Source organism: Sinohyriopsis cumingii, chromosome 16, assembly GCF_028554795.1.
Source record: "Sinohyriopsis cumingii isolate HCF-2022 chromosome 16, ASM2855479v2, whole genome shotgun sequence".
NCBI classification, from domain to species: domain Eukaryota; kingdom Metazoa; phylum Mollusca; class Bivalvia; order Unionida; family Unionidae; genus Sinohyriopsis; species Sinohyriopsis cumingii.
The window spans coordinates 34,338,778-34,365,171 of record NC_142976.1 but is presented as its reverse complement, the minus strand read 5'-3'; the positions used below and the strand labels follow the sequence as shown (position 1 = coordinate 34,365,171).

At 33.9% G+C, this 26,394-nt stretch overlaps 1 protein-coding gene across 1 annotated transcript in view; it reads left to right on the top strand.

The window, feature by feature from the left end:
• The first annotated feature begins 2,052 nt into the window (after window positions 1-2,052).
• The window catches only part of LOC149780189 (transcription initiation factor IIB-like), a 32,772-nt gene continuing 8,430 nt past the window's right edge, over window positions 2,053-26,394 (top strand). The window contains exons 1-7 of the mRNA XM_089936938.1: window positions 2,053-2,132; window positions 2,957-3,064; window positions 3,897-3,978; window positions 4,961-5,062; window positions 9,504-9,590; window positions 13,439-13,568; window positions 21,393-21,502. Of these exons, the coding sequence (XP_089793064.1) occupies window positions 2,116-2,132; window positions 2,957-3,064; window positions 3,897-3,978; window positions 4,961-5,062; window positions 9,504-9,590; window positions 13,439-13,568; window positions 21,393-21,502 (636 nt within the window). The 5' untranslated portion in view covers window positions 2,053-2,115. The remainder of the gene's footprint in view (window positions 2,133-2,956; window positions 3,065-3,896; window positions 3,979-4,960; window positions 5,063-9,503; window positions 9,591-13,438; window positions 13,569-21,392; window positions 21,503-26,394) is intronic.

Genomic DNA, 26,394 nt, shown 5'->3' with positions numbered 1-26,394 from the left:
TTCATGTAGAAAGTATTCGTTCATCCTGTAACATCTAAGCATAATCAGTTGTATTAATGTTGTGTCCATTGTTTCATTTGGGCTGGAATTTATTTATTGACATTATTTAATTCAAGCTACACTTCTCTAGAAATGCAAAGTTCTCAAAACTAACATTGTTGGAAATAGAGACTTGGATTTATAGTGAAATTCAAATATGGTTTCTTGGATTGTATTATTCGACAAAAGACTGTTAGCACATCACTACGACACGGGCCATCACAAACACAATCAACACTTTCAGTGTTAGATTATTTTTGGAATATCACGAAAGGTTATTTAGAACTTTAATCATTAGGATTTGTGTTAGAAATTTTAGGATTATTTGGAATTTAATTCGTAATACCATGAGTTCTTTAAACACATTTCACATTGTATTCTAGGAAAATAAATTATTTATTGAATTTTACAAAACTTGTTGGTTTTCGCTTTTTTTTAGTTATTTAGTTTAAGACAATAGAGTCGTAATAACACACGCTTCATAAAAGGGAAATATCTACCTATTTATTGCATCAATGTACTTCCTTGTAATGATTCAATGATAGGCAATAGTTCCTCATTTATATGTCAGCGGGCACAAACATAAAATATTGGGATTTTCATATGCTATAGATGATAATTGTAATTATCGTTACTATTATTGCCGACAACTGCACTTTCTTTCGATGGCAACTTTGTCAGATCTTATTTAAACGAATTTGTAATTCTTGTAGTGATATTCTATTTTTTTTAAAGGATTTTTCAGGATAGGGAGTTTTTTTTAAGTCAAAGTCATTTTTATTATTATAGTGTCCTGATTGCAAAAATGAGAGCGATGATATTATTTGTACAGATAATTTTGTGTTTTGCGATCTTTTTTAACTTTGTTTTTCATATTTATATTGAATCTTTCTTTTATCGCTACCGTTCTAGGAAGGGCAATTAAGTAAGTAAAATTATATTGAAATGCATGCTTATATAACAGCACGAATGATAGAAAATGCGAGACAAGCGGTAGATATGAATATGCTACGGAAAATATTTTCTTGCGCTATTTAAATAAGTTAAAAGTAAAACTGATTTATAAACGTTAGATTATATTAACTTATTCAGTTTTTCTCCTACATAATGTTAGAGAAAACAGAAGAAAGGAATAGACATAAATGATAAAACATGTTATGCATATTAAATTCAGAGGTGTTATGTCAGTGGTAAAGCAACGAGTAAAGCAACACGTTTTACAAATATTTCCTTTTATCTTTTTTCATCTGGCGTAATGCCAGATTTGTTGCTAAAGATTTTCCTAAAGATTTCATTTTACTTCATAGCAGAATGTATTTCATGGTATCATTGGGTGATGATGGAACACATTTCAATCTTTTCGCATGTTTTAATTCAGAGAATATAAATTGGCTTTTTGCCTCTCCCTCTCTAGGTGAAGCAACTCACAGTTGTTGCTCGCACAACATATATTACTCATATTTAAATCTTCAACCAAGAGAGAGAGAGAGAGAGGGATTGGTTTTGGGCCTGTGCATTCATCAGTCTGGCTGTCATTATATAACTTGAGAGAGAGCTAATATCTTAGACAACTATTAAGTCAGACTAGAGCAGACTGGATATGTATATATCTTGGGTCGCTTCCAAGACCTTATTTGGTTCCGATAACTGGCGTTATTTTTTAAAAAATATTTCTATACTTTTTTCAATACCTTTTTTGTTTTAGACATTTTTGCAAAACATTGTAAGCAACATTAAGAAAAATCAATTGAAATCGAGTTTCAACAAAACAAAAAAAAAATTGTAATAGATATGCGGTGCACTCCGCCAGAGGCTAATCACCAAACACACCAAATTTATGGGTTTTCTTACAATTACTTCCGAGGTTATTTCACAACCTGACGGAAATTGCTGATTGATGTTAAGATCGACGTATTACGAAGTATTAACACCTGGGTGAATCACGTAGAAAGCTGGCTAAACTTTGTATTGCAAAAATAGCAGAGGTTATTCCGAATGGCATTGGAGGTATATCTGAATCTTGCAGAAACCGCCGAGGTTATTCCGAATGATTCCAGTCGTCATTAGCGTACCAAAATGGCATCAACAAATCGGTAGGTTATTTATTTTGCGATTTAAGTTGAAAGTAGATGTAGTTATCATTTGAGTGATTTGTGTATCACTCGATCTACAAAGAAATTGAACACAAATCTTATCCTTGCAGTTTTTACAGCTTAGCTAAAGTTTTAGCCTCCAACAGATTTTTTTTTTAAAAAATGTAATGTTACATTGAAATGTTTGACAAAAGTGATGGGGAACTTAAGCCATTTGCTTATTCATTTTTTTTTTTGTTTGATTGCACATTTATTTTTTTAAGGCCGATCAAAAACAAAACAATGCAATGTTTCTTAGAAATTTTATATTTTAACTGTTTGTCCAAAAATGCATAAAGTATAACAAGGCTCAAACGTTTGGATTCAACTTTGAGATTATATTTTACGTTTGTTTTTCGCTGGTGTAATCAACATGTATGGATTGGATATTATCAAACGTAAATCTACTGTAATGCATTGGTATTGGAGTTGCTTTTTGGTCAGATATGATCAAATGCAAAATGTCGATTGAAATTTGCTAATAAATACACAGGTTATTGGTGATGATGCTGTGACTTGAAAACAAGACACCATGATCTTGTGTTGGACATAACCAACAATTAGAGAGTTCTTTCTCTGATACATATAGCTGACTTTAAAAAGTGGAGAACAAAATTTGCTCCATTTTGGGGGTATAGAGATATGTAAATGTACAGGTTATTCAATAACTAGTCCGTGCAAAATGGTGACATTAACATACTTTTAAATTCATAGTTGTGTTACTGTGTTGATTATTAAATTAGAAATTTCTTATTGTGCTATAACTGTCCTTTTAATATTTATAGACGTCCACCAATGGTGTGTTGTCCTGAGCATCCAGATTCACCACTAGTGGAAGATTACCATGCAGGTGACATGATTTGTCCAGATTGTGGGCTGGTGGTAGGTGACAGGTAAGGATGAAAATAAATTTGAGTGGAATAAAAATTTGAGAAAAATTAAGACCATTCTACAGGGGAGAAATATGCATGGCAAGAAACTTGCTTGGACTAGAACTTCCCAAACACTTGTTAATGAACATTAGCTGATTTTTGAAAGCCAGATCCTGTAAGTGACAGTACATTTTTGTTATTTAATTTAACATTTAATCAGTGAGCTGTTGGTTTCAACAGAAAAGTAATTAATAGAAAACATAAATTATTATATAGAGTACATGAAAAGACTCAAGTTAAAGCAAAATCTGTGATGGAAAGTTCCTGGCACTTTTATAAAATATATATATATATATATATATCAGATGTCTCGCTAGGATTTTAAAACTAGGAGTCCAGGACTCCCATTTTGGTAAAAATATGAGTCCCATCATCAAAAGTTGCAGTCCCTTCTATCCTACAGAATCAAGACAGACCTGAGTGCATCTGTTTTTAGATGGAGAGGTTTTCATAATGTAATCACTCACTTCAATATAGCTTCTTTACAACAGTAAATTGACAGGATTGTAAATTTATGGTTTATTTATTTGTCTACGTCCTTGTAGTAATTTTAGCCAATGGTTACATAGTATCTGATTTGCTGTTTTTCCCCTGTATTTTCACAAATATGTGTCAAGTCAGAAAACAGCTTAGACCATCAAGCACATCTCGTGAATTCCAAGAAGGAACAGTGTTATAATGAGGGCTCTGTGATATAAAGAGGGAACAGTGTATATTAGTGTAACTACTGCACATGATTTAATTTGTGTTAGTAATGCAGATACATGTAATTTGTGTGGTGTTATTTTATCAGGGTTGTTGATGTGGGAACAGAGTGGAGGACATTTAGTAATGAAAAGGATACAAAGGACCCATCACGTGTTGGTGCTGCAGAGGTAAGATTCTCTCCTGATCATTATATGCATGAAGTTCACAGGTAGCATTCTGTCTTAATCATTATATACATGAAGTTCACAGGTAGCATTCTGTCCTAATCATTATATGCACCAAGTTCAGAGTAAGCATTGTGTCCTAATCATTATATGCATGACGTTCACAGGTAGCATTCTGTCCTAATCATTATATACATGAAGTTCACAGGTAGCATTCTGTCTTAATATGTATGTACATTGTTATTTGTATTTAATTTATATTATGTGCTTGACAAGCTTTGTCATTGATTGAGGGTAGAGGTTTAGCTACCTGACTATTGTCATGCCTGAGGTTTGCATTTACCTTACTTTCTTTAATTTAAAATAAAAGAGGTTTACTTGAGTTAAAGTTCAATGTCTGACCTTGTTTATGAATTAAAGTGAAATTTTTCAATTAGACATCATTAGTTTTCTAGAATATTCTGTTATGCCATAGGTCGGGTGACAGTTTGAATATATAGAGGTTTCATAAGCAATTAATCATTCGTGTTTTAATATTAGTATTTGGGAATCAGTGATCCGAGTTTTTAGTTGTGTTCAATTATGATTTGAGAGGACTTATTTATTTAAATTGTTCATTGGAAACACAAAGTGCTTATTGATTTTTTTGTACAAAGAAACACTACTTTGGGATTATTGTGAATTCCATTCAACAACATTTGGGTTTATATGATTGTGATGAATCAAGACTATTGGTACATCAGCAGTTTCAAGACTATTGGTACTGCAACACATTCAAGATTATTAGAATTCATTCAGAACATTGTATTCTTTTGGAATTGTGATAGGGTATTTAGATATATTTTGGGATTTAATTCACAATATTGCAATTTTTTAAAATTTTCACTTTGTATTCTATCAAAATAAATTGTTTGTTGAATTTGCCTAAACCTGTTGGTTTTGCTTCTTTCTGTTACTTAGTTAAAGATGTAGAGTTTATTTTCAGAACCCCTTGCTTGATGGTAGTGACTTGTCTACAATGATAGAAACCGGCCCTAATCTTGCCACAGATGAATTTGGAAAACCAGTCTACAGAAACAGACGTACAGTAAGATACTCAATCTTTTAATATATTGAAATCTGGTTAATGTTTTTTTTTGTGTGTAATACAGACAGGCTAGATTAACAAGGTCTCACTGGTATGCATAGTAGAATATAATTCTGTACTGAAATTTTTTTGTATGATTATCTCCTGTAAATGGGTTGTGTGGGGTACAGCTTTTGTAAACATTTTAATTTTCAGAATATATCACAAAAATTATTTAAGATATCTCTTTGAAACTTGGTACACATATTGCCTTAGTGGTTAAGATGTTTTGTTTCTATTCACAATTCTTCAGTTTCAACATTTGTATTTTTTATTTCAGTTTTCTGTGCAGCATTATCCACTCACCTGTACTGACTCTCCCATCTTTCCTCTGTCAGTGTGGGTTTGGGTCATGGGCTCGACCCATGTGTGTATGTAAGAAAGCTTTCCAGGAGCTTTTCATGGCTCGATGGTTCTTCCTCCACCAGATATATTGGCTGACACATGTAGGTTGTCATGTGCTGAAAAATGGCATTACAGACATTGTTGTAATCTGTTGACTTTAGTGACAGATATGGGATGCTATATGAGGTGTTATATGGATCAGTTTATTCTAAGATGAATAAAAATCAGATGTCCTTTGGTAGAGGTTAGATAAAAAGGAGACTGCCTGAAAAATTATTTCTGCAATAGAGTTGGTATTTGATGACGTTTTTAGAGGAATTTACTTGTGGTACAGCTTTCCTTCACTATAATATGGTAGTCAGGGTTCATAACTGCTGACTGCATTATGTACCAAACAAAGTTATAATGAAAATGACCAAAAATATCGAGTGTCATTGTGTACTGGGGATCTGGGTTAAACAAAACAACAATCAAATTTGCAGTAATGCTTTTAGTTTATATAAATTAAGTTTTTTTTTACTACATCATATTTATATGTTTCATTATGTCCAATAATAATATTTTAAGAAGTAAATAAAAAATATACCATGTTTTAGAATGCTTTCTTTCAACTTATTGTCATGTACATGTTACATCAGGTCATGATTAACATTAAAAACTAGGATGTAAACACCTGCATCAAGATTACAGTGATTACAAATATTGTAATCACTTGCAAAAAATAATATTAAAGTTAGTATGCTCTTGAGACCATTGCAGCCTGGCATTAAAAAAATCATTGTTTTAATTAGGAGCTCACAATCACATATTTACAAATTCTACACCTATTTTGCAATTAAATAAATGAACATCTATCTGTAACAAGTGCACTAATTAATGTCAAGTCATTTTTATTATCAATAAAATATCTCTGACATTTCAAAATATCCGTTACATCTGATGATAATTGACTGAATGACATCCCATTATGTTCATCATGCTTTTAGCAATTCCAGAACATGGAATAACAGAAAAAAATGACAAACATTAATGCTTATCTGTAATTCATTTAAAATTGAATGATGTCTGAGACAAACACATTTTTTTCACAGAAAGTACTATAAATCCTAATAGAATTGGAACTATTTACTCACACATATGTGCATTTCTATCCTGGAAGCATTTCTTATTTTAGACCGGTTTGTTCTTTTTTATTTTAAAGCAAAGTGCTTTCTCTCAATGCTTAGAAGCTACTGATTAATAATATGTAATTTGGGAATGCATCTCGAGTCCAGCTTGGGATGAACTTAGCTTGATAGAGTATTGGAGAGCTGTCTGCAAGCATAAATTCCCATTCACAGGAAACTGAAGTTTGAACTTTCTTGGAGGCTAAGTGTGATTGTTTTGTCATTGCCACATTCAAATATTGATACTGAGAGCACATTGTGCATTTTTCACAAAATGAAGATTTTAAAAGAAATCTGGACCAGAAAACTACTGAGAACCTGTTAAGTGTGAAACTTAAAATGCACAATGTCATCAGTGGTCACTAGTCAGAATACTAGAGACCTCAATCACACGTCAAATTATGCTTGGTTAAATCAGGCCATATGAAAAGCATTATGATAAATTTATTAAATTATTTTTGCACAACTTCAGTGAAAAAATAGTTGTCATCTCATGCTTGAAAAAAAAACTGGAAAGGTTTTTGACATTAATAAGTCATCTAATTTCAGTTATGTTAGTGAATGCTATGTTGATGTGTGATGTGCACGTGGCTTCATTGCGTAAGCAAGGTACATGTTATGACAAGGCAGCTACTGTAGAATTTCCAAGGTGTTTTCCAGTCATTGGCAGAAAAGCCCAAGCATTTTCCAGGTCGATGATTTCACGTGGTAGTTTTATCCTTTGAATATTATTCTGCTGATAATATACTTAAAGCACGAAAATGCTTTTGAAAGGAAACCATTTTAATGAATCCTCAAAAATAATATTTCATTTGTTGCTATAAACTCTCTAATGACATAAAGAAAAGAAAATTTAAAACATTTTATTTTAATTTGAGCAGCCTATTTACCATAGCAGAATGGAACATAAATAGCAGTATATCTAAATGGAGCATAAATAGCAGTACAGTAGTCCCCCTCTTATAAGGCCACCCCTAATGCAGCAGGGAAGTGGCCTTATAATGCAGGTGGCCTTTCTAGAGGGGGATGACAAATGCGAATAGTAAATACATATGAAGAAAGTCACAAGTACATTTAATTTTAAATATTTAATATTTTCATTAAAAAATCACATGCATGTGAAATAAATGTAAAACAAACTGTGTCATCATTTTCAAAAGAATGCTATGAATAACCATTGATATAGTTTTAAAACTGTCTTTATAATTATGTTACAGATCACATCATCTGTGACTTTGTTGGTAACAGTCTAAAAAACAAACCAGTCTTGTCACATTAAAAATATCCTTGCTGTCATATCCCCTGCATATATCGTTTAGTCTTTTGTTCCAATCTTCGACAACTTCATTATTAACATCAGCTGAATCTCCATTAAGGACAGAACACTTAATATTGTGTCGCACTTGAAATCTGTGCAACCATCCGTTACTTGCGGTAAAGTCGTCATATCCCAGTTCAACTGACAAAATTGTTGCTTTTTCTTGTCATTCAAATCAGGATACAAACGTCTCCTGGCTCAAACAATCTTCCTTTCTCCGTCCATTTCACCTTCCCATTTCTGCAGAATTGTTTCATTATTGTTCACGATATTGTTTATCTGAATCTTCCTGACATTAGTTTTCTGCAAGGATCCTTGACGACGCCACCCCCCTCCCCCTTCAGTTGAATTACCTTCACTTTCTCTTCTAAACTGATAATTTTTCTTTTCCTTGATGACATGTTGATCTTTTTGCAGTAAGTTATTCATGTTGCCAACTACAATACTGATAAAACAATTTTGTATGCAACTAAACAAATTGCTGTGTGTTTTTAAAGGAAGTGATCTTGTCACGTGATTCGTTAGTCGAAGTCTGGTACCCTATTGTTTTTATACGTTTCTTTACACTAAGTGAGAGAAGCCAAAACGGCTTCGATATGTACCATTAACATCATGCAGATTTGACCTCGCGGCCGTTAGGATTCGTAATTTTGACAATTATTGTCAGTAGTAATAGCCACTGATTATCAAAGTGAACAAGCTGAGCGTCTTACTAAGGGAAGCCATAAAGGCTGTCAAGCCATTTTCCTGCTGACTTGGGTATTGTACATCGATACTGCCACTTCTCAGCTGTTACCACTGTTCAATAATTGTAATCTTAACAATTATCAGTGACTAAACCGGACATCTTACGATAACACAGCAGTAAGGCTAATTGGATTACATGTACGTACCCTTTTGTATGGATTAAAATTTGAGTCTTTCTCGGTTTTTATGGAATACATTTGGCTTCTCGTGAGGCATAAAAGATATAATATTAACCTTAGTGGTAAATGTACTTTACTCAACACTTCTTTCAGTAACAAAAACCTGACATCGGGGAAACAGAAATCAGATTACTTAACACATGTTATGAATAAAATACTGGTTCTGGATACATATTCAAATAAAATACGGCTGCTTGTGAGGGGTCAATTTTATATTATTGTACTAATATGCTGGCCGCTGGTCGCGTTAGCCGGGTGGCCTTTCGTGAGGGGTACTTTTGAACACAAACTCGTCAGTGCCAACGGATTCTGGCCGTAAGGAGTGGGTGGCCGCTGGTCAGCGGGGCCGTTCAAGAGGGGGACTACTGTATATCTAAATGGAGCATAAATAGCAGTATATCTAAATGGAGCATAAATATCAGTATATCTAAATGGAGCATAAATAGCAGTATATCTAAATGGAGCATAAATAGCAGTATATCTAAATGGAGCATAAATAGCAGTATGTCTAAATGGAGCATAAATAGCAGTATATGTGGAGGTATGTTCTTGTTACGTAAATCAGCATCACTTCCTCCATCCAAGCATTTGGTGTTGTCACTGCTTTGATTTGAACCACCTTAATGTTTATCCTTTGTCTGTTTCAGATGAACAGTGCCGACAGGTCTCTACTGAATGCATTCCGGGAAATTAACCAAATGGGGGATCGACTGAACCTTCCCAAGATGATAGCTGTGAGTTTTAGGGAAAAAATTAATATTTCTTCAGATGTCATTTTTGTGATTTCAACTCAAGCATAATTTTTTAAATGTGTATTTCTTTATGATTTTATTGAACAGATATATGTTTTTTATACATGTGTCAATATCTGTAAATGATTATTTTGAACCGTAGAAAAATTTGTAACCGTTTCAGATAATTTCACTGGAATCTATGTTGTTTAATAAAAACTCTCTAAATAATTGTACATCAGCATCACATTGATATAAATAATATTAATTTGTGTTAGCTTTCTCATTTTTATTGATTTTTTTGTTTTCCATGGCAAGTATGTGCAACACAGAAAAAAATTGATAGGAGTAATTCCCATTTTTCAAGCATCCAATATAGCTAGTCTTCTAAAAGGAGGATAATTTTTCTCACTACTGCTTAGGCTAGAAATAACTTCAAACAAATCATGGGCATAGGTTATGGGGGTGGGGAAGGGGGGCAAGGTCATAGAGACCAATATTAATTTTAAAAAATGGTTAACTATATATACTCATTCACTAATGTCACTACTAATTCAGTTCCCATAGCAAACATATGGAAACATCATGTTATTCAAAAGTCAATAACTTCAAATTTCTGAATGCTTATGATCAAAATTAAATTTTTCAGTACAGACATATCCTTGACGCTATCTTCTGTGTAGAGAAAGTTGTGTGACTTGCAGCATTTATTTGCTGTACATGTATTTTCATTTCCACACCGAAGAATTGGGTGCTAATTTCAGTTTTGAGTTTTCCAAAACTCAAGTTTGTAAAAGGACTGAAATTCCATTAATAAAGCTTTGTCTCAGCTTTTCATTCAGTTACAACTTGGATATACTCTGAAAATATTCTTTTCACTAAAATTTTACTTTCATCATCAGTCAGTCCTGTCCAGCCAAACCCATATATACTATGTTTTATGTTTACTCATTTCTAGACTGGTTCCCGTTCTTCTGTATCATTAGTACCATGAGTCCTGCAGTTCTGTACTAAAAGAAAATCTTGGTCATGAGATTGTGATAAGAGCATTCTGTCTAACATTAAAAGTGGAAGTCCTATAAAATGTTTATCTATAACTCAAGAATATGCATTTCAAACTTTTCTGAGTATCAGTCACAAAATATACTGGAAAATATCAAATCCATTGTGACTATCACAGTATACTAACTGGAAAATCCTAGTGCTCAGGAATATCAGAGATGATTTCAGCAGTTGAAGAAATAATCTTGTCTTTGAATTCCTGGAAATTCTTCTTGGAGAGAAGAGTGCTAAACCTTTTGAGTGACTATCGTTGATAAAAATATTTTTTATGTTTTTAAAATCTTCCGTTGCTTCACATATATATGTATATAATGCAGGCAAATATTGAGGCAAATGGCAAACATTAATAATGTATTAGTGTTTCAGCAACAAAGTAAAATTATGCATTTCATCTGCACGATCAAAGTTTTCTTTGGCAAATTAGAATACAGTACAGGCCTGATCTGAAATTAGAGAGGCCCCAGGTGTCAGGCTATCAGATTTTTCTTTTTGGACTGACGTAAAAAGTTTCTTTTGCAGAATCATCATTGATATAAAGCTGTCACAATATGCTTATAGTTCTTTGAACAAAATGAATATCTGTTAATTACTTTACTGAAAAGAAAAGGTCTATTAAAAAAATTCATAAAGAATCATGGCAAAATGCTAGAGGATAGAATAATAAGAAAAATAAGCAGAACTGAGGCTTTACTATAACACATAAGCTAAAATAAAGCAAGAAAATTGTTTCAGATGATGAAATATTGTGGTGTGGTCAAAAAATATTGTAGGCCTATTTCATAGTGCTGTATAAGTGCTGAAAATGTTACAGATTATAATAAATTCTGATTTGTTTCTTGAAGAATTGGAGAAATTACACTCCTTTTCAATAAATTGTTTAATATATGCCACAGTATGTGTTGTATTCATGTTTTATTTTATGTTTCTCTTGATAATATGTGTGACATACATCGCTGGTATCTTTCATATATCTTTCATATATCAGAAGGCATAAGGTATCTTACTACATCTGTGTTTCTTGCTGTTCCATGCATGCTACATTTCTTATAGAACTCTGTGATAATTTGTTACACGGCATTTTATTCTTCATTCTTTTCCTTATTACATACAGTGGAACCCTGCTATAACTCTTTAATTGGAGTCCAGAAAATTGTATCGCATTACTATCAGGGTCACTTTAATGTGTTTTACAGTATTATACTTTTTTCAGAGAACAACTCATTGGCACATATTCTAATGTATATGATGAATAGGGTATCAACGCCATTTACTATCATGCAGTTCATCTATATAATGCATGTAATTCCATTGAAAAATTGCACACAGATTTTCAATATTCAATAAAACAAATCCCAGATCATTGTGTCTGAATTCAACATCTAATATACAGCATGAACAGAGTATCAACACCGTTTACTTGTCTGATATCGTACCATCGAGGCTGGCAATTAATCCATAATATATGTAATTCCATTGCAAAAATTGCATACATATTTAAACTATTCAATAATTTTGTCACACATCATTATGTGTCTGAATTCAGTGGGTAAAATTAACAGCAAAATTAGGTTTAGAAAGACGAAGCATGTGTACGGTTCATTATGTTCCAGGGTCTACGAACAGTGTTTTGTACAAATTTCATACAGCTAAAATTTTCTCATATGCATTTCCATGTTCATTTATCCATTGTAAATTTTCAATAATTAACGCTTTGTACACCTATTCGTTTGTGAGTGAATACAGCAAGAATAATTAACCATCAACACACATGCTTTCAGCGTGCATGAACTTTTACTTCAGATTTTGTGAATGTCGAAAGAAATGTGTGAAAACTACTATAATAATCATTGTGCAGAGTGCAGAGAATGAATTGCATTTGTGAACTTATTTTTCCATAATGGTAAAATATTTTTATAAAAAAATAGGAAATTAATAACGAGTTCATAAACAATCAATATACCCAGGTGCAGTAGGCCTGCAATGGTCGTGATTCACTTCTATAAATATTTTTAAGCTGAATGCATTAACAATTTCATATCCTGTGAATTTCTAGCTAATAAGGCAGACATTATTTATTGGTCAACTGATTGCATCTAATTACACTGCCAAGCACAGCAAAACTGTTGGCGACTCTCATTTTTAGATGTATATTAAATTGTGAGAATCTTTTATCAACCACCACATTGTCAGCTATTGTTTGAGCAACGATTGTATACAGAATTAATTGAAGACAATCACAAAGATGACTTACTGGCTTTACTCATGGATCAATAATAAGTAACGTTCCCAATAATGTTTATTTTGGCAAACAGTTCAAGAACTTGATGAAATTGTTAAATTTCAGAAGCCAAGCCACGATCATATTAGATTCGAATTCAAACTCGAACTCTTCCCCAAAATGATTGTAAACATTTTACACACTATTTCTCGTACTTTACCCAAAATGATATTAAATTTGTTTGTGCTAAGTGCAGAGAACAAATTACATTTGGTAAAATATTTTTAAAATATAGGAAATTAATAACGAGTTCGTAAGCAAACCCCATACACATGTAAAACCCAAGAACTAAGTGCAGTAGGCCTGCAGTGGTCACTAGTCACTTTTATAGAAAAAAATTAAAAGTTGAATGCATGTACAATCTCATACCCTTTCAGTTTCCAGATGTTCATAAAGGATAGTGGAAATCTGATTTTTAATCAGATTGGGATTTTACTTACAACAAATAAAGAGAGTTGGTATGGGAGCTAATTACCTTGAATACTTTTACCAGAAACATTTAACATTTCAGGACCGAGCCAGTACTCTCTTTAAACAAGTTCAGGAAAGTAAATCTTTGAAAGGAAGGAGCAATGATGCAGTATGCGCTGCCTGCATGTATATAGCCTGCCGTCAGGAAGGAGTACCCAGGACTCTTAAAGGTAGAACTGTAAAGTTGTCTATCGTTTTAACAGTTTGTTGCAGGATATTGTTTGGGGAGGTTTGACAAATGGAAAAGGAGCTAAGACATGTAAGTTCATCAACATAACAGGAAAACTTAAGATTCTTTTGGACCTTTCAACTGACATATTGTTTTTGACAAAGTTGGAGCCTTTTGTCAGTTCATCTCTCAACAATTTGGTTTCCACAGTGTAATGTTACTGGGAGTAATTGCATGTCAGCAAACTTGGTATGCTGATTTATGATGTCAGGAGGATTTGGACAAAGTTGATATTCAATTTTCTCTGTCATTATTAAGAGGAGTCATGCATACATGCCAACCATTGCACTTTTATCACCAAATCATGCATTGCGTTAGACTTTATATGGATTATGGCTTTTTGGTACATTAAAGAATAAAATAAAACTAATGCAATAAAAACTTGTTTTTCGTCATTTTTATTATCGTCTGATTAATTTCACTTATATAAAATTGCACATATTCTTAAGAAGATGACTGATGCATGAAAATAGCATAAAAGTGCTCTCCGTAATTTGCTATTTTTAGTAGCAACTGTATGCGAACCATTTTCAAGACAACAGACCAGTTTCTACAGATGTGATTCATTTTATTGATAAGCTAGGGAATTTGTGAACCAGTCTGTACTTTTAAAGAAACTATTCCCATATGTTAAGTGAAATGCTTTACAGTGTGAGTTGTGGATGTTTTATGATGGAAAATGTTAGAGCAGATGGAGCTTTTTAGAACTTGAAATATATCAGGTCAGAAAAATGACAAATAAACACCACTTTACAAACTTTAAAAGAAGTATATGGTGGTAATGTAATACAGCAATTCGAGCAAATGGCCTCATTGCAGATTTCCAGTTTATGATCATTCAGTGAAATTTACACTTGTAATGAGTGCTGAATATAAATAATTTGTCAGTATATTTTGTGCTTGTATTATGGTTCTTGTCCATATGGATTTTTCTCTTTGTGACAAGAATTTTTATCAGTTGCAGAACCATGTTTGTAGTTAAAAAAATCTATCTTAATCATATGTGCTGTAATTCAGACATGTAATATAGAGATTAATCTTTTTGCACCTAAATTACTCTTTTGCTTCTTGTAAATAGCAATAATTATGCTTATACCACTTGGGGGTTGGCATGTATGTGTTATGGCCCCTGATTCAGTGTCTCCCTGATATCAATTTCAGCAACAAATGTAGCATGATATTGGTAAGACCTTGAATGAAAACTTAAATTTAGTGTTCATCGTCATCATTGAATGGTGCTATTCCCTGAATGCCCATCTTACTAACTTTTGGTTTGACCAACACAACTTTACCATGTTTGTGTTAAATTTGGCATGCAGCTTTATGCCCATAAAACCTTAGAGGAGTTTGGCATGCAGCTTTATGCACATGAAACCTCAGAGTAGTTTGGCATGCAGCTTTACGCTCATGAAACCTCAGAGTAGTTTGGCATGCAGCTTTATGCCCATGAAACCTCAGAGGAGTTTGGCATGCAGCTTTATGCCCATGAAACCTTAGAGGAGTTTGGTTTGCATTATTACAGGTCATCACCCTCAGAATTTAGTACTTGTGATTGTCCATTTTCCTTTGTTTTCGTTAGCATGACATTAACATGTAATGCTGATGTGACCCAGTGTTTGTTTGCATCTTATTATTGATATGAATAGAATGAGTTTGTTTAGAAAACTTCTGCCGGGTACTATCGATCCTAACAATTGGTTTTATGGGTACTTGATCAAAGGGAAATTGTATTCAATGTGGACCTGAACTGATTTGTTGTAGGTTCATACATGTCACCCCTAAGAGAGATATAAGCATAATTATTACTAATATAAGTTGTAAAAGCATAATCTGAGCATAAAAAGTATAGACTGTATATTACTTGCAATAATTACAGAAAACTATGAAAAATGTACATTTATTTTTGCTACACATCTGGATCTGCTGTTAAAATTCTTGTCACAAATCATCTAAATTTATGTTGATTAATAGTAAATACAAGAGTATGGACACAAAACAAACTGATAAATTATCTATGTGTAATACTTACTTGAAGTAGCCTACATGACTAACTTTTGCCAAATGGGTGTGAAGTTCACAAATGATGAATGCTGTACTACATCTCTGTTGAATTTTTCTTTCAAATGTAAAATGCCATTGATTTGTCTTCTACCTGATGCAACATGTTCTTAAGTTTAATAAAATCCCTTTCCTCGAACATTTTTCAGTCTAGTACCATCCATGAGTCACATTGATAAAACTGTTTGTCTTAATATCTGGCACTAACTTTTTTAAAGTATTTTGTTGGTTCGCTATGTATATATAAAAATATAATGAATCTGTGATACATGCTTTCACATTCAAGAATCCCATATGTTTTCTTGGAGCTGTTGCTTGTACAGTTATTATAAATATTAAATAAGGAAATTAGACATATGTTTAATGGTGGATAAATACATAGCAGGCAGTAGTCACATGACACAAGCCTCAAACTGTAATTGCTATTCTGTGTCTTGCTCACTCTTGATGTCTTTGATTTGAGCTTGGAAACACGTTTGCTTTTTTATATATATTTTTAGTAGGAACCCAGTTGTCCATTTTATTAACTTGGTTATTATCAGTGTACTGTACCCAGGTACCCGTTGATAGCTTTAGCACAGGCATTAGCCATCTTGAAAATCTTGAATTGCTACTCCTCCTGAATAGATTGTTTAATATGGTTTTCACAGTGCCTCCTCCATATAAGCCCCCCCCCCCCAACTTCTACAGTAGAAGAGTGGCCTTACTATAGGGCTATCTTTTCTAGAGGGGTATCATATAGATTTGAGTAATAATTAATTATGATGGCAGAAAGGCATGAGTAAATAATAAGAGTTTGTATTTTATTTAAATATTACATGGGTACAATGTGATAAAACTTAAAATTAAGTTTTTGATAATAATTAGGAATAATCCTTGATCACAGTACAGAACCATTCAAAACCTTGTTTATAAAATCAGGGCTGGTTGTAACTATCATTCTATTTCCCACTGCTTCAGAAAGTACAACTGACAAAGTCGTATCAACAGGATTTCAGAGGATGACATTGTATGGTGACTAGTTGTTCTTGAATAAAAATTCTGATATCGAATGGGCCATTTTGAATTTTTTTTATTGCTACTCCTCCAAAATGAAAAGTTGTATCAGTTTCAGGTTTTCAACAGAAGTCATCACATATTACTGTATTTTCATGTTATTTTTCATACCCTTTAATTTTTTTGTACACAAATTTAATATTTTTTCGGTCATCCTATTATTTTTCATGCATAAAACGATCTACTGTGATTTACTTTTGCCAAAGTGATTAAAAAAGTACTGCCCTTTACATTTTACAGCTAAAAATAAGAAAAAAAATCATTGTTTTGTTAACATTTTTATTTATCTATTATTTTTATTTCATTTTGCTAAAATTGAAGACAGGTTCCCATTCAGAAATATACCAAAGTTCGATTTAGGTGCATCAAATGACCAGGGTATTGTTTTGCTAAGCAAATTATGAGTAGTGACTAACTTTGGGCATGTTCTTAACTGAGGCATCGAATAGTGAAACAGGAGATTCATGCAATATAATAATCGTCGTTTATAATCATGCATGTAGGTCATTGATAATTTCTTTCTTTTATTATTGTATTTCGCTAGATACTTTTATGGGTTTTTTTTGCATCACGTTTAAAACGGCATCAGAACAAATACTGATGTGTCACTTAGATACACAAAACAACCAATTTATTCTTTGCTGAGTATATTTGGTATAATCCCATATGAGAAATATAAATATTTGTTACCTCAGTGAAACACAAATCCGAATTATCTGTTATCTTCGTGTAAAGGTGTGCCTGAGGCATCTAATAATGAAAAAGAAAAAAAAAACTAAGCCCTTTTCTCAGCTTACTCGGAAGGGCAACAGTTTTGTTAATTGTGAATATATTCACATTCATCATATTGCCCTTCATTTTTTGTATCAGTGAGAAAATATAATGATTGATTTGTTCTGTTGTTGTCATTACAATATATGTATACCGCTATTCATTAACAGCTGGACACTGTCATTAATGAGCGCTCTTGATTACGTCAGTCAGTGTAACAAAGAAACGCGCATTTCAAAATGAGTTCAGAAACCATTTGAGTTTATTTATCCAGTAAAAATAATATCTCAGTACAGGAAGATGTGACAGCGACAGTCCCTTTGGTAATTAATCTTATTGTCTCAATATATTAATACGGTAAAAACTATAAAAGCCCAGTTGGTTTTAATCATAAATGCAAAAGTCATGGACTCTGGGAGTTCAATTTATATACAGTTTATATCTTTCAAAGATCTTGGTCTGTTCATGCTTGAGCATGACTTCATTATTAAGTTTCTTCAGACCCCTGCCAAAGGGAGGGACTTTTATCCCACCACCACCTAAATGCACTGAACCACCAAACAAAAGGCAGAAAATTGGACATAGATGTCCCAGAAAAGACAAAGGTGAAGCCCATCACCTGTCAGTCACTTCAGTTACTGAGATCGCCAATGTAAAAGATGATGCTGAACTGCACCAATCAAATATTGATGCAGCAGATAATGCCATCATACCAAAAGATACTATGGAAAAGGTGCCCGTTGTTGCTGAATTATTTCCTGAGCTTTCAGTAGCCAAGCTGGACTACAGCAAAGATATGAGGGATATAAGCCAGTTTCCTGGTACGGCAAAGTCACCAGTAAGAGGAAAGTACAAGAAATGGGACATTAACGATAAAATAAGAATTGTTGTGGAGGTAAAACTGTGTGGAATTAGACCCATAGCTGCAAAGTACCACCTTACACCAAGTACTTTATCAAGCTGGATGAAAATAGATTTTTCGAAAAATATTAAAAGGACAAACAAAGAATTTAACCCAGGTGCCGGCTGACCCTTGATGTATTCACATGAGAAGGAGCATGTGTTTATAATACAAAAATATTTTTTGTACACGTTGCTTTGTTGTTATCTCTCTCTCTCTCTCTTAAATTCATTTGCCATTTTTTTTCCACTGGCTTCAGAACAAGTATCAGTAGATTAATATTGTTCTTGAGCTAATGGGCTTATCATGCACATTTTCAATACCCCATGGCTTACCTCATTTCCTTATGTAGAACCTCCTTAATTTGATCTGTAGAGGTGAATCTGGTCTTCAGTTCAGTATTTACTGGAAAAGACCAAACTAAAGGTCAAGCATATTTAATTAGCAGGTATATTACATCTGCATAACCATGTGGCACAGTGACAGTGGATCTCATAATTACATCCAGAACGATTTATTTATTCAGGTTTTTATTGCCAATGGAATAGAATAGTGCCCTTGTATTGTTTACATAAGGAATAACACAACTGACAGGTAACTGAACAATAAAGATTATTCTCTCTCTCTTTCTCTATTTGTACTTGTAAATTAGTTTTGTACATTCGAGTGTCATGTGTTCCGCAGGCCTTGTCTGGGTATGATCCCTTTATTTTTCGTACATGGTCATTAACACAAAATGATAATTATTTATTTTTAATATAATTTTTCGTACACTGAAATTAATAATTATTTTTTCATGTACAAAAAATAACATGAAATATGGTATGTCATATTTTGTACTAAATGAAAATGATATGATCTGACATCCTGTATGGCCATCATGAAATCAAGTTGATGATACTCCTCCTAAATGGAAAGTCATATTAACATTGGGTTTTTACCATAAGACTAATTGTGATACTATTTGGTCTTGCATGAAAATGGTGACCTCAGATATGGCTTCCGAAATGAACATATTAAAATTTCTCCTGAATGGATGTTCAGATGAAGTTTGGGATTTCACCAAAAGTCTTCTAATGTTGTCTAGTTTGTCCATAATGAAAATGGCACCAATCTTACTTCCAATATGGCTGCAGCAGTGGCTGATTTTTTAAAAAGTATTATTAAAATATCAGAGATGGTTTTAACACTCAGCAGTGATAAAGAAGAAATGGTCTGATCTTAAATTCCTGGAAATCTTTTTCAGATAGTAAAGTGTTGATCCCTTCAAGGGACTTGTCTTATTTGATGGCTGCTGGATGTCATATTCTAATTTGAGCTGAACAAATCTGTGCCTATAAACTGTTGGTTTTTTCATCTTGATAATTATCTGTTTTCTTTTTAGGGATTAAAGTAAGGTTCTTTGTCAGGATGTTGGAACAAATATCATTGTGTTACGTTTTAAACCAACAAATGTACATGAGATTTCCATCTCTAAATTCCATGATGTTTATCTGCTTGTAAGAGGTTAATTTGTCCTTGTTTATGCCAGTATGCTAGCCACTGGCCATGTTAGAGAGGTGGCAGTTCTGGAGGGTACTTGTAAACATAAACTCATAAGTGCCAAGAAATTCTCTCATTAAAAAAGTGGGTGACTATCATTGTTGTTGTTGTTGTTGTAGGGTTTAACGCCATTTTTCAGCACACGATAGGCTATACATGGCGGCCAGTATTAATGGTGGAGGAAGAACCTGGGAAAACCCCCAGAAAGAACCACCGACCCTCGAGAAGCTACTGTCAAGCTTTCTCACATACCCACATTAGCCGAATCCGAGACTCGAACCTACGCAGACAGAGGTGAGATGGCAGTGATCCGTAACGGAGAGCGCTTTAGACCACTCGGCCACTCGGGGCCCCGGGTGGCTATCGGAAGTGGTGCGTGTGTGTATTGTATCTGCATTTATGGCTTTTGGAACTGAGAGTAATTTACTGTCGGGTACATTGGTATACTGTATTTGCCTCCATGTCTGTAATTTTCCAAATCTGTGCTGTTAGACGAGGTTGACTGCATATATTATATATTAGATTGGTCACTTATGGACTGAAAGCAGGGCTAGTCCCATGTATAACTGCCAATTTAATGTAGGCTGGTCACTTATGGACTGTAAACAGGACTAGTCCCATGTATAACTGCCAATATAATGTAGGCTGGTCCCTTATGGACTATAAGCAGGACTAGTCCCATGTAAAAGCTGCCTATCTAATGTAGGAATCAGCAATCACGCAATTCAAATATGATTTTGAATCTGCAGAAATGTTTTTTTCCCCCATAAAATGTACATTACATTCCTGTAAACTGGAAAGTGCTGATTTCATATTTTAGTTGCCACATATGATTCTGTAGGATGCTAGATATCAGCCAGTTGAGTTTACACTCCATATTTATTATTTTGAGTGACCATTTTATTGAAAGCCTGGAGCAGAGCTGTACAATTTCTTATCAAAAAATCTATGTAGATAATATATATGTAGAGAATTTAACGAGTTGACAGTATATAAGCTTGTATTATTAAGTTATTGTACTGTTGTAATATTGAGTAAGCATGATGTTATTAGATATTTGTCAATTAGGCTGCTATTGACTTAGCCAGTTAACATCATACTGACTGTGTCCCAGAACAGTATTATAGTTAAAGTTCATTAGACCACATATTAATTAAAAGATTAAAAGATTACAGGAACCTTTACAAACTATTGTATTCATTGCTTAAAGTTAGTGGTAGTCTGCAAGCCCAATGTCATACTTTATTTATAATATGATCATCTACAGCATTATATGATATGTAAGCAGTGTCAACTCTTTGACCTTTTGTTTCCGTATACCATTACCTGGAAAAAAAATCTCCAGTTGATTCAGTAATTTATTTGGAACTTGAATTAACTAATTGTCAGATGAGTTTTTGCATGCTTATCCTCTGCCCTTCTTTTATTTTTTTATAGAAATATGTGCTGTATCCAAGATCTCAAAGAAAGAAATTGGCAGAGTGTTCAAATTAATTCTCAAGACACTGGAAACAAACGTAGAATTAATTACCACAGGGGATTTTATGGTAATGTTGTTTTCTTGTTCCTTTTTATATGCCAGTATTATATTGTCCATCTGTCTGTTACCAGTTTGGTTTCTGCACTCTAACTCACATTGTCCTCTCTATATAGTTAGCAAACTTTCTACAGCATTGCACATGGGGTACAGAAGATTAATATTGACTTTCTACAGCATTGCACATGGGGTACAGAAGATTAATATTGACTTTCGGCTCAAAAACTCTAAATATCTAGGTCACTGTGATTGAAAAGAAGATGAATGATCTCACCACAAGAACATTAGTTATACAGTGGAACCCCGCTATAATGCGATAATTGTGGTCCCAAAAATTGGATTGCGTTAACAGCGGGGTCACATTAATGCGGGGTTTTACAGTATTTTACTTTTTTCAGAGAACAATGCATTGGAACATATACGTTTATTCATGTCTAATGTATATCATGAATAGGTTATAAACACCATTTACTATCGTGCCATTGTGGCATGCAATTCATCCATAATGCATGTAGTTCCATTGAAAAATTGCACACAGATTGAAAATGTTCAATAATTTTGTCACAGATCATTGTTTCTGAACTCAGTGTTTAATATATAGCATGAACTGTAGGTCATGCCATCACCATTCTGGTTTTTCCAGCCCAGCCAGTCAGCTATAAATATACCAAGCTTGTGATAATAAATAAACTAAATGCAGAGAGGAAGTCCATAAATACATGCTACCACATTGTTTTACTTCAAAATAAAGCCCTTAGTGATAAATTGTGACAGACCAACAATTTTCTAGTGTTTTAAATCTGAAGCATGACAAATACAGACAGGGCCCTGAGTGGTCTAAAGTGTTCACTGTTACAGTTCATTGCCATCTCACCTCTATCTGTGTGGGTTCGTGTCTCAGGTTTGGCCAGTGTTGGTATGTGAGAAAGCTTGCCAGTAGCTTCTCGTGGGTCAGTGGTTCTGTCCAGGGATTTCCCAGGTTCTTCCTCTACCATTTATACTGGCCGCCATGTATGGCCGATCTTGTGCTGAAAAATGGCATTAAACCCTACTACTTTATCAAATAAAGACTATATTAAAGTGAGAGACTTAATATATATATATATATATATATATATATATATATATATATATATATATATATATATATATATATATATATATATATATAATTGACTTGTATGGCTGTAGAAAGTCATAGGTGTGTTGATGCTACTTGACAAGATCCAAGCGATCACTGTGTTGCATCATAGAGTATGTCTCCTATAAATACAGAGATAAATTTTTGTACACGACCGGGGAAAGGTACCAGTGCACATTGTGCTATATGATTATCTCACCACAAGCGACCTATAGCAAGATGCATGTATTGCCCAGTCACAAAAAAGACAAGAAAAATAAATATGAACTATCCTAAGTAATGCTGTATGCATCTAAGAAACCAATTACCCAAATTGTTCTAAGGCATTACCAAATAAATTTCTTGTCATATTCTGTGACACTGCTATCAAATATGGTTGCTATGTATTATAAAATTTATTTTCAACAATCCACTAAACAGAATTTGACCAAATTTGACAGAAGGTATCCTGGTATTGGTCATTTTCATTTTATACATACCATGCAAATATTCCATAAAATATGGTTGTTATACCTAAAAATGTAAAAACTTTTTCATGACTGTGAATTTGACCAGCTGCGACTAATTGTATTAAAGTTATGTTAGAGGGACTACTAGTAACCAGGTACATACATCAGCATCATCTTTCACAGATAGTTGGTAATTACATACCTATAGTTTGTACATGCTCATCTTTTTCTTGGACATACACAAGCTCTTCTAAAATTTTCTTCCAAATTAGGAAGAAACAGCTGGTAGAGCATGTTTTTTGTTATAATAAAACTTGTAGGATCTGGAAATTATCAATACAGTTGGTGTTAATGGATTTTCAAAATGTAATAACTTATCAGTACATATTGTACAATCACTTACACCACAATATGTCACAATATGATTTCAGCTGGTAATTCTCACTGCCGTTACTAAAAGTAAAGCAATGTTTTCACAGCTTTATTTTTAATAAATCCTGCTTAATAAAATTCTACTAAGTTAAACAGAAAACATCCTGGCATAGAGTCTGTTCAAAGTTGGGCAGGTGATGGTGTTGTGCTGCAGGGGTAGAAAAATTTGGAAAATCTATGGTTGTCTCTGGGAAATATTGAATGTCTGGTTGTCTAGTAGACTTTTCTGGTTGCCCACTAAATTACTGCAGCTTTCTCACAAGATTGCTGCAATCAGAATTATTCAACAAATTTTGTTATATGTATCCAAATTGCACACAAAGTTTCTGTGCACTCTGGGAGGCGTGGGATGCATTATGCCATGGTTGTGACTTCCATCCCTTATTAACTAATAAAAAGAACAGTTCTTACACAATTCTGTTGGGTGTTTTTGCTATGCCTTAAATTAATGTTTTTTAAAAAAATGAAATAATTGTTCTGTCAGTCTCGTGAAAAATGATAAATAATTCCACTCCTGCATCGATAACATTATTGCCAAAACATTTGAGCTATTTTTGGATACTTGCATGGTCTGTTGGGTAAGTATAGCTGTCTCTTATGTGGACAAACCAAGTTCAGATCCAGTAATATGCATATGCCCTATGCTTCGATTATTTTATTGTTTAAAGCACTGTTTTGCCTTGGATTCAGAAGGAGAATTATTTAACTTATGTTATTTCCTGTGCAGATATACACACAACACTGTGGAACATAGACTGCTGTAATGATCATGGGGGATACAATAAGAAATCTACTATGAATCTGTTATTCATCTTTCTAGCCAGTACATTAGCATTGTGCTTTGATCATGCATGATTTCCATAAGTACGATATCCAAAGAAATTTCAGCCATATTACATCAAAGGGACATAGAGGTATGCCAACATTCTCTCTGTGAAGTTCTGTGTGACTCACTGTTATGCGTTGGGGTGGGGTGCTCCCAATATCTTTGTTAATTACTGTGGAATTCCCACCCTGGCTCGTTTTTGTAGGAAGTGAAATTAGTGATAGAGAGAGGTAAAACTCTGAGCCCCCAGTCAGCAATACCGACAATTAAATTATTAAGAACACAAGGGTGAAATCCAAAAGAATAACAAATTAATACATAATACAAATTAAACGATATTAAGTTCTCAACCAGTCTGCTTCCTCTCGACCATGTGACAACCTATTTCATCACGTGATTTTAGTGTGAGATGGCTTTCCCTTGTACTTGGTTTCTACTCATCTGAGTTTACTACGCCAATTGCTTTCCTCCTTCCGGCATTCTCCAATTCTTCCTGTCCTCCTCCCCTTTTGTCTTCCTTTTTCCTCCTCCTTTTCTTTCTCTCTTTCCTTCAACGAGGCTTGTTCCCCGCCTACTTCAATCCTCTATTTCTCCTTCTGGCGTTCTCCACCTATTTCTATCCTGTCTCTCTGAGACTCGGGACTTCACTCTGTCCCCAAAAGCTTCCTACGAGAAACACAAGGACGTTAGCATTTGTGTTAGCCATCTCGCTCACACTAAATCAACAATCAATCAATCATCAGATCAAGGTTATCTACATCTTTGGTCACGCATTCGTGCACATCGAAAAACACACACGTTCTTATAAAACAACATTGCAATAAGAGCGGTATCCTACTTATCATACAGAAATCACTAAATTGCGTCACATCAGTATATATATATTTTCTTAATCTCATTATTCTCAACAGTATCACAATAATCTGACGCATTTCTGTACATTACACTCCCACAAGTGTACACAAATATTCAAATATTCATATTATTTAAATTTACACACTGCAGCCATTTTACAAGCTACCATTTATTCACAATGGCAAAATCTAGAATATCACATGAATAAATACACTAGTTTACTACGAAGTAACTAAATAGCGAAACACAGTATTAATTCTGACGAGCAAGCAATCTACATAATCATAGCTCATTTCTCAAGTACACATGTAAATTAAACAATACAAGCGTAATTCTACGTGCTAACGATTCTAGTAAGTAAATATACATACTGCACTTAATTACAATTACAATGCCGTAACATTCTGCAACAATCGAGCAAATAACTCACTGACCTTTACAAAGCTTTCTGTCCTTAGAATGTACTAAGAGTTTTCCCGCCAAATCACGAGTGGCTCCCTTGGAGTGAGTGTATTCTGCTTTACCAGTATGACGGCTTACTAATTCGTTATCAGTTCAAAGGACTGTTAAGTTCTGGTTCGAATTGATGGCCCCACCCTTCCTCAGTTTTGATTGGATATCAATTCTACCCCAGTCGGTCCAGATTAACAGACGAGCCTCAGGCCATCTGTCAAGCGGAGAGATTTACAATAACGTCGAGGGTCCTTTGTTCTTAGAACAAAGCTTTTAACATCTGTATGCAAGCGATAACACCTAATGAAGGGTTCTTGTACAAACAAAATCGCCGTAACAGTGTAGGGTTGACATACTCATTGTGCTAACCCATTCCTTTGTTCCTGACTTACGTAATCGCGGGCAGGCAAACGTGACACTCTCCATGGTGCATGTTGCAAATGGAAACAACTTACCTTACATCTGTCACTTTCTCATAAGTTCACAGTATCTCTAAATGAAAATGGTGCCAGTGACACATCGAGTATGGCTAGCAAGCCAGTTATCTTGAATTGTTGCCAATGGAAATTCATATCAACACGTGGATTTCACTAGAATAGTTATGACATCTAACTGGTCCTGAATGAAAATAATGCAGACCTGACCTCAGACATTGAATATATTGCAATTCTTGTCACTCTTCTTCCTAAATGGATGATCGTATTGACATGGGATTTTCACCTAAAGTCTTCTGATGGTCTCCAGTT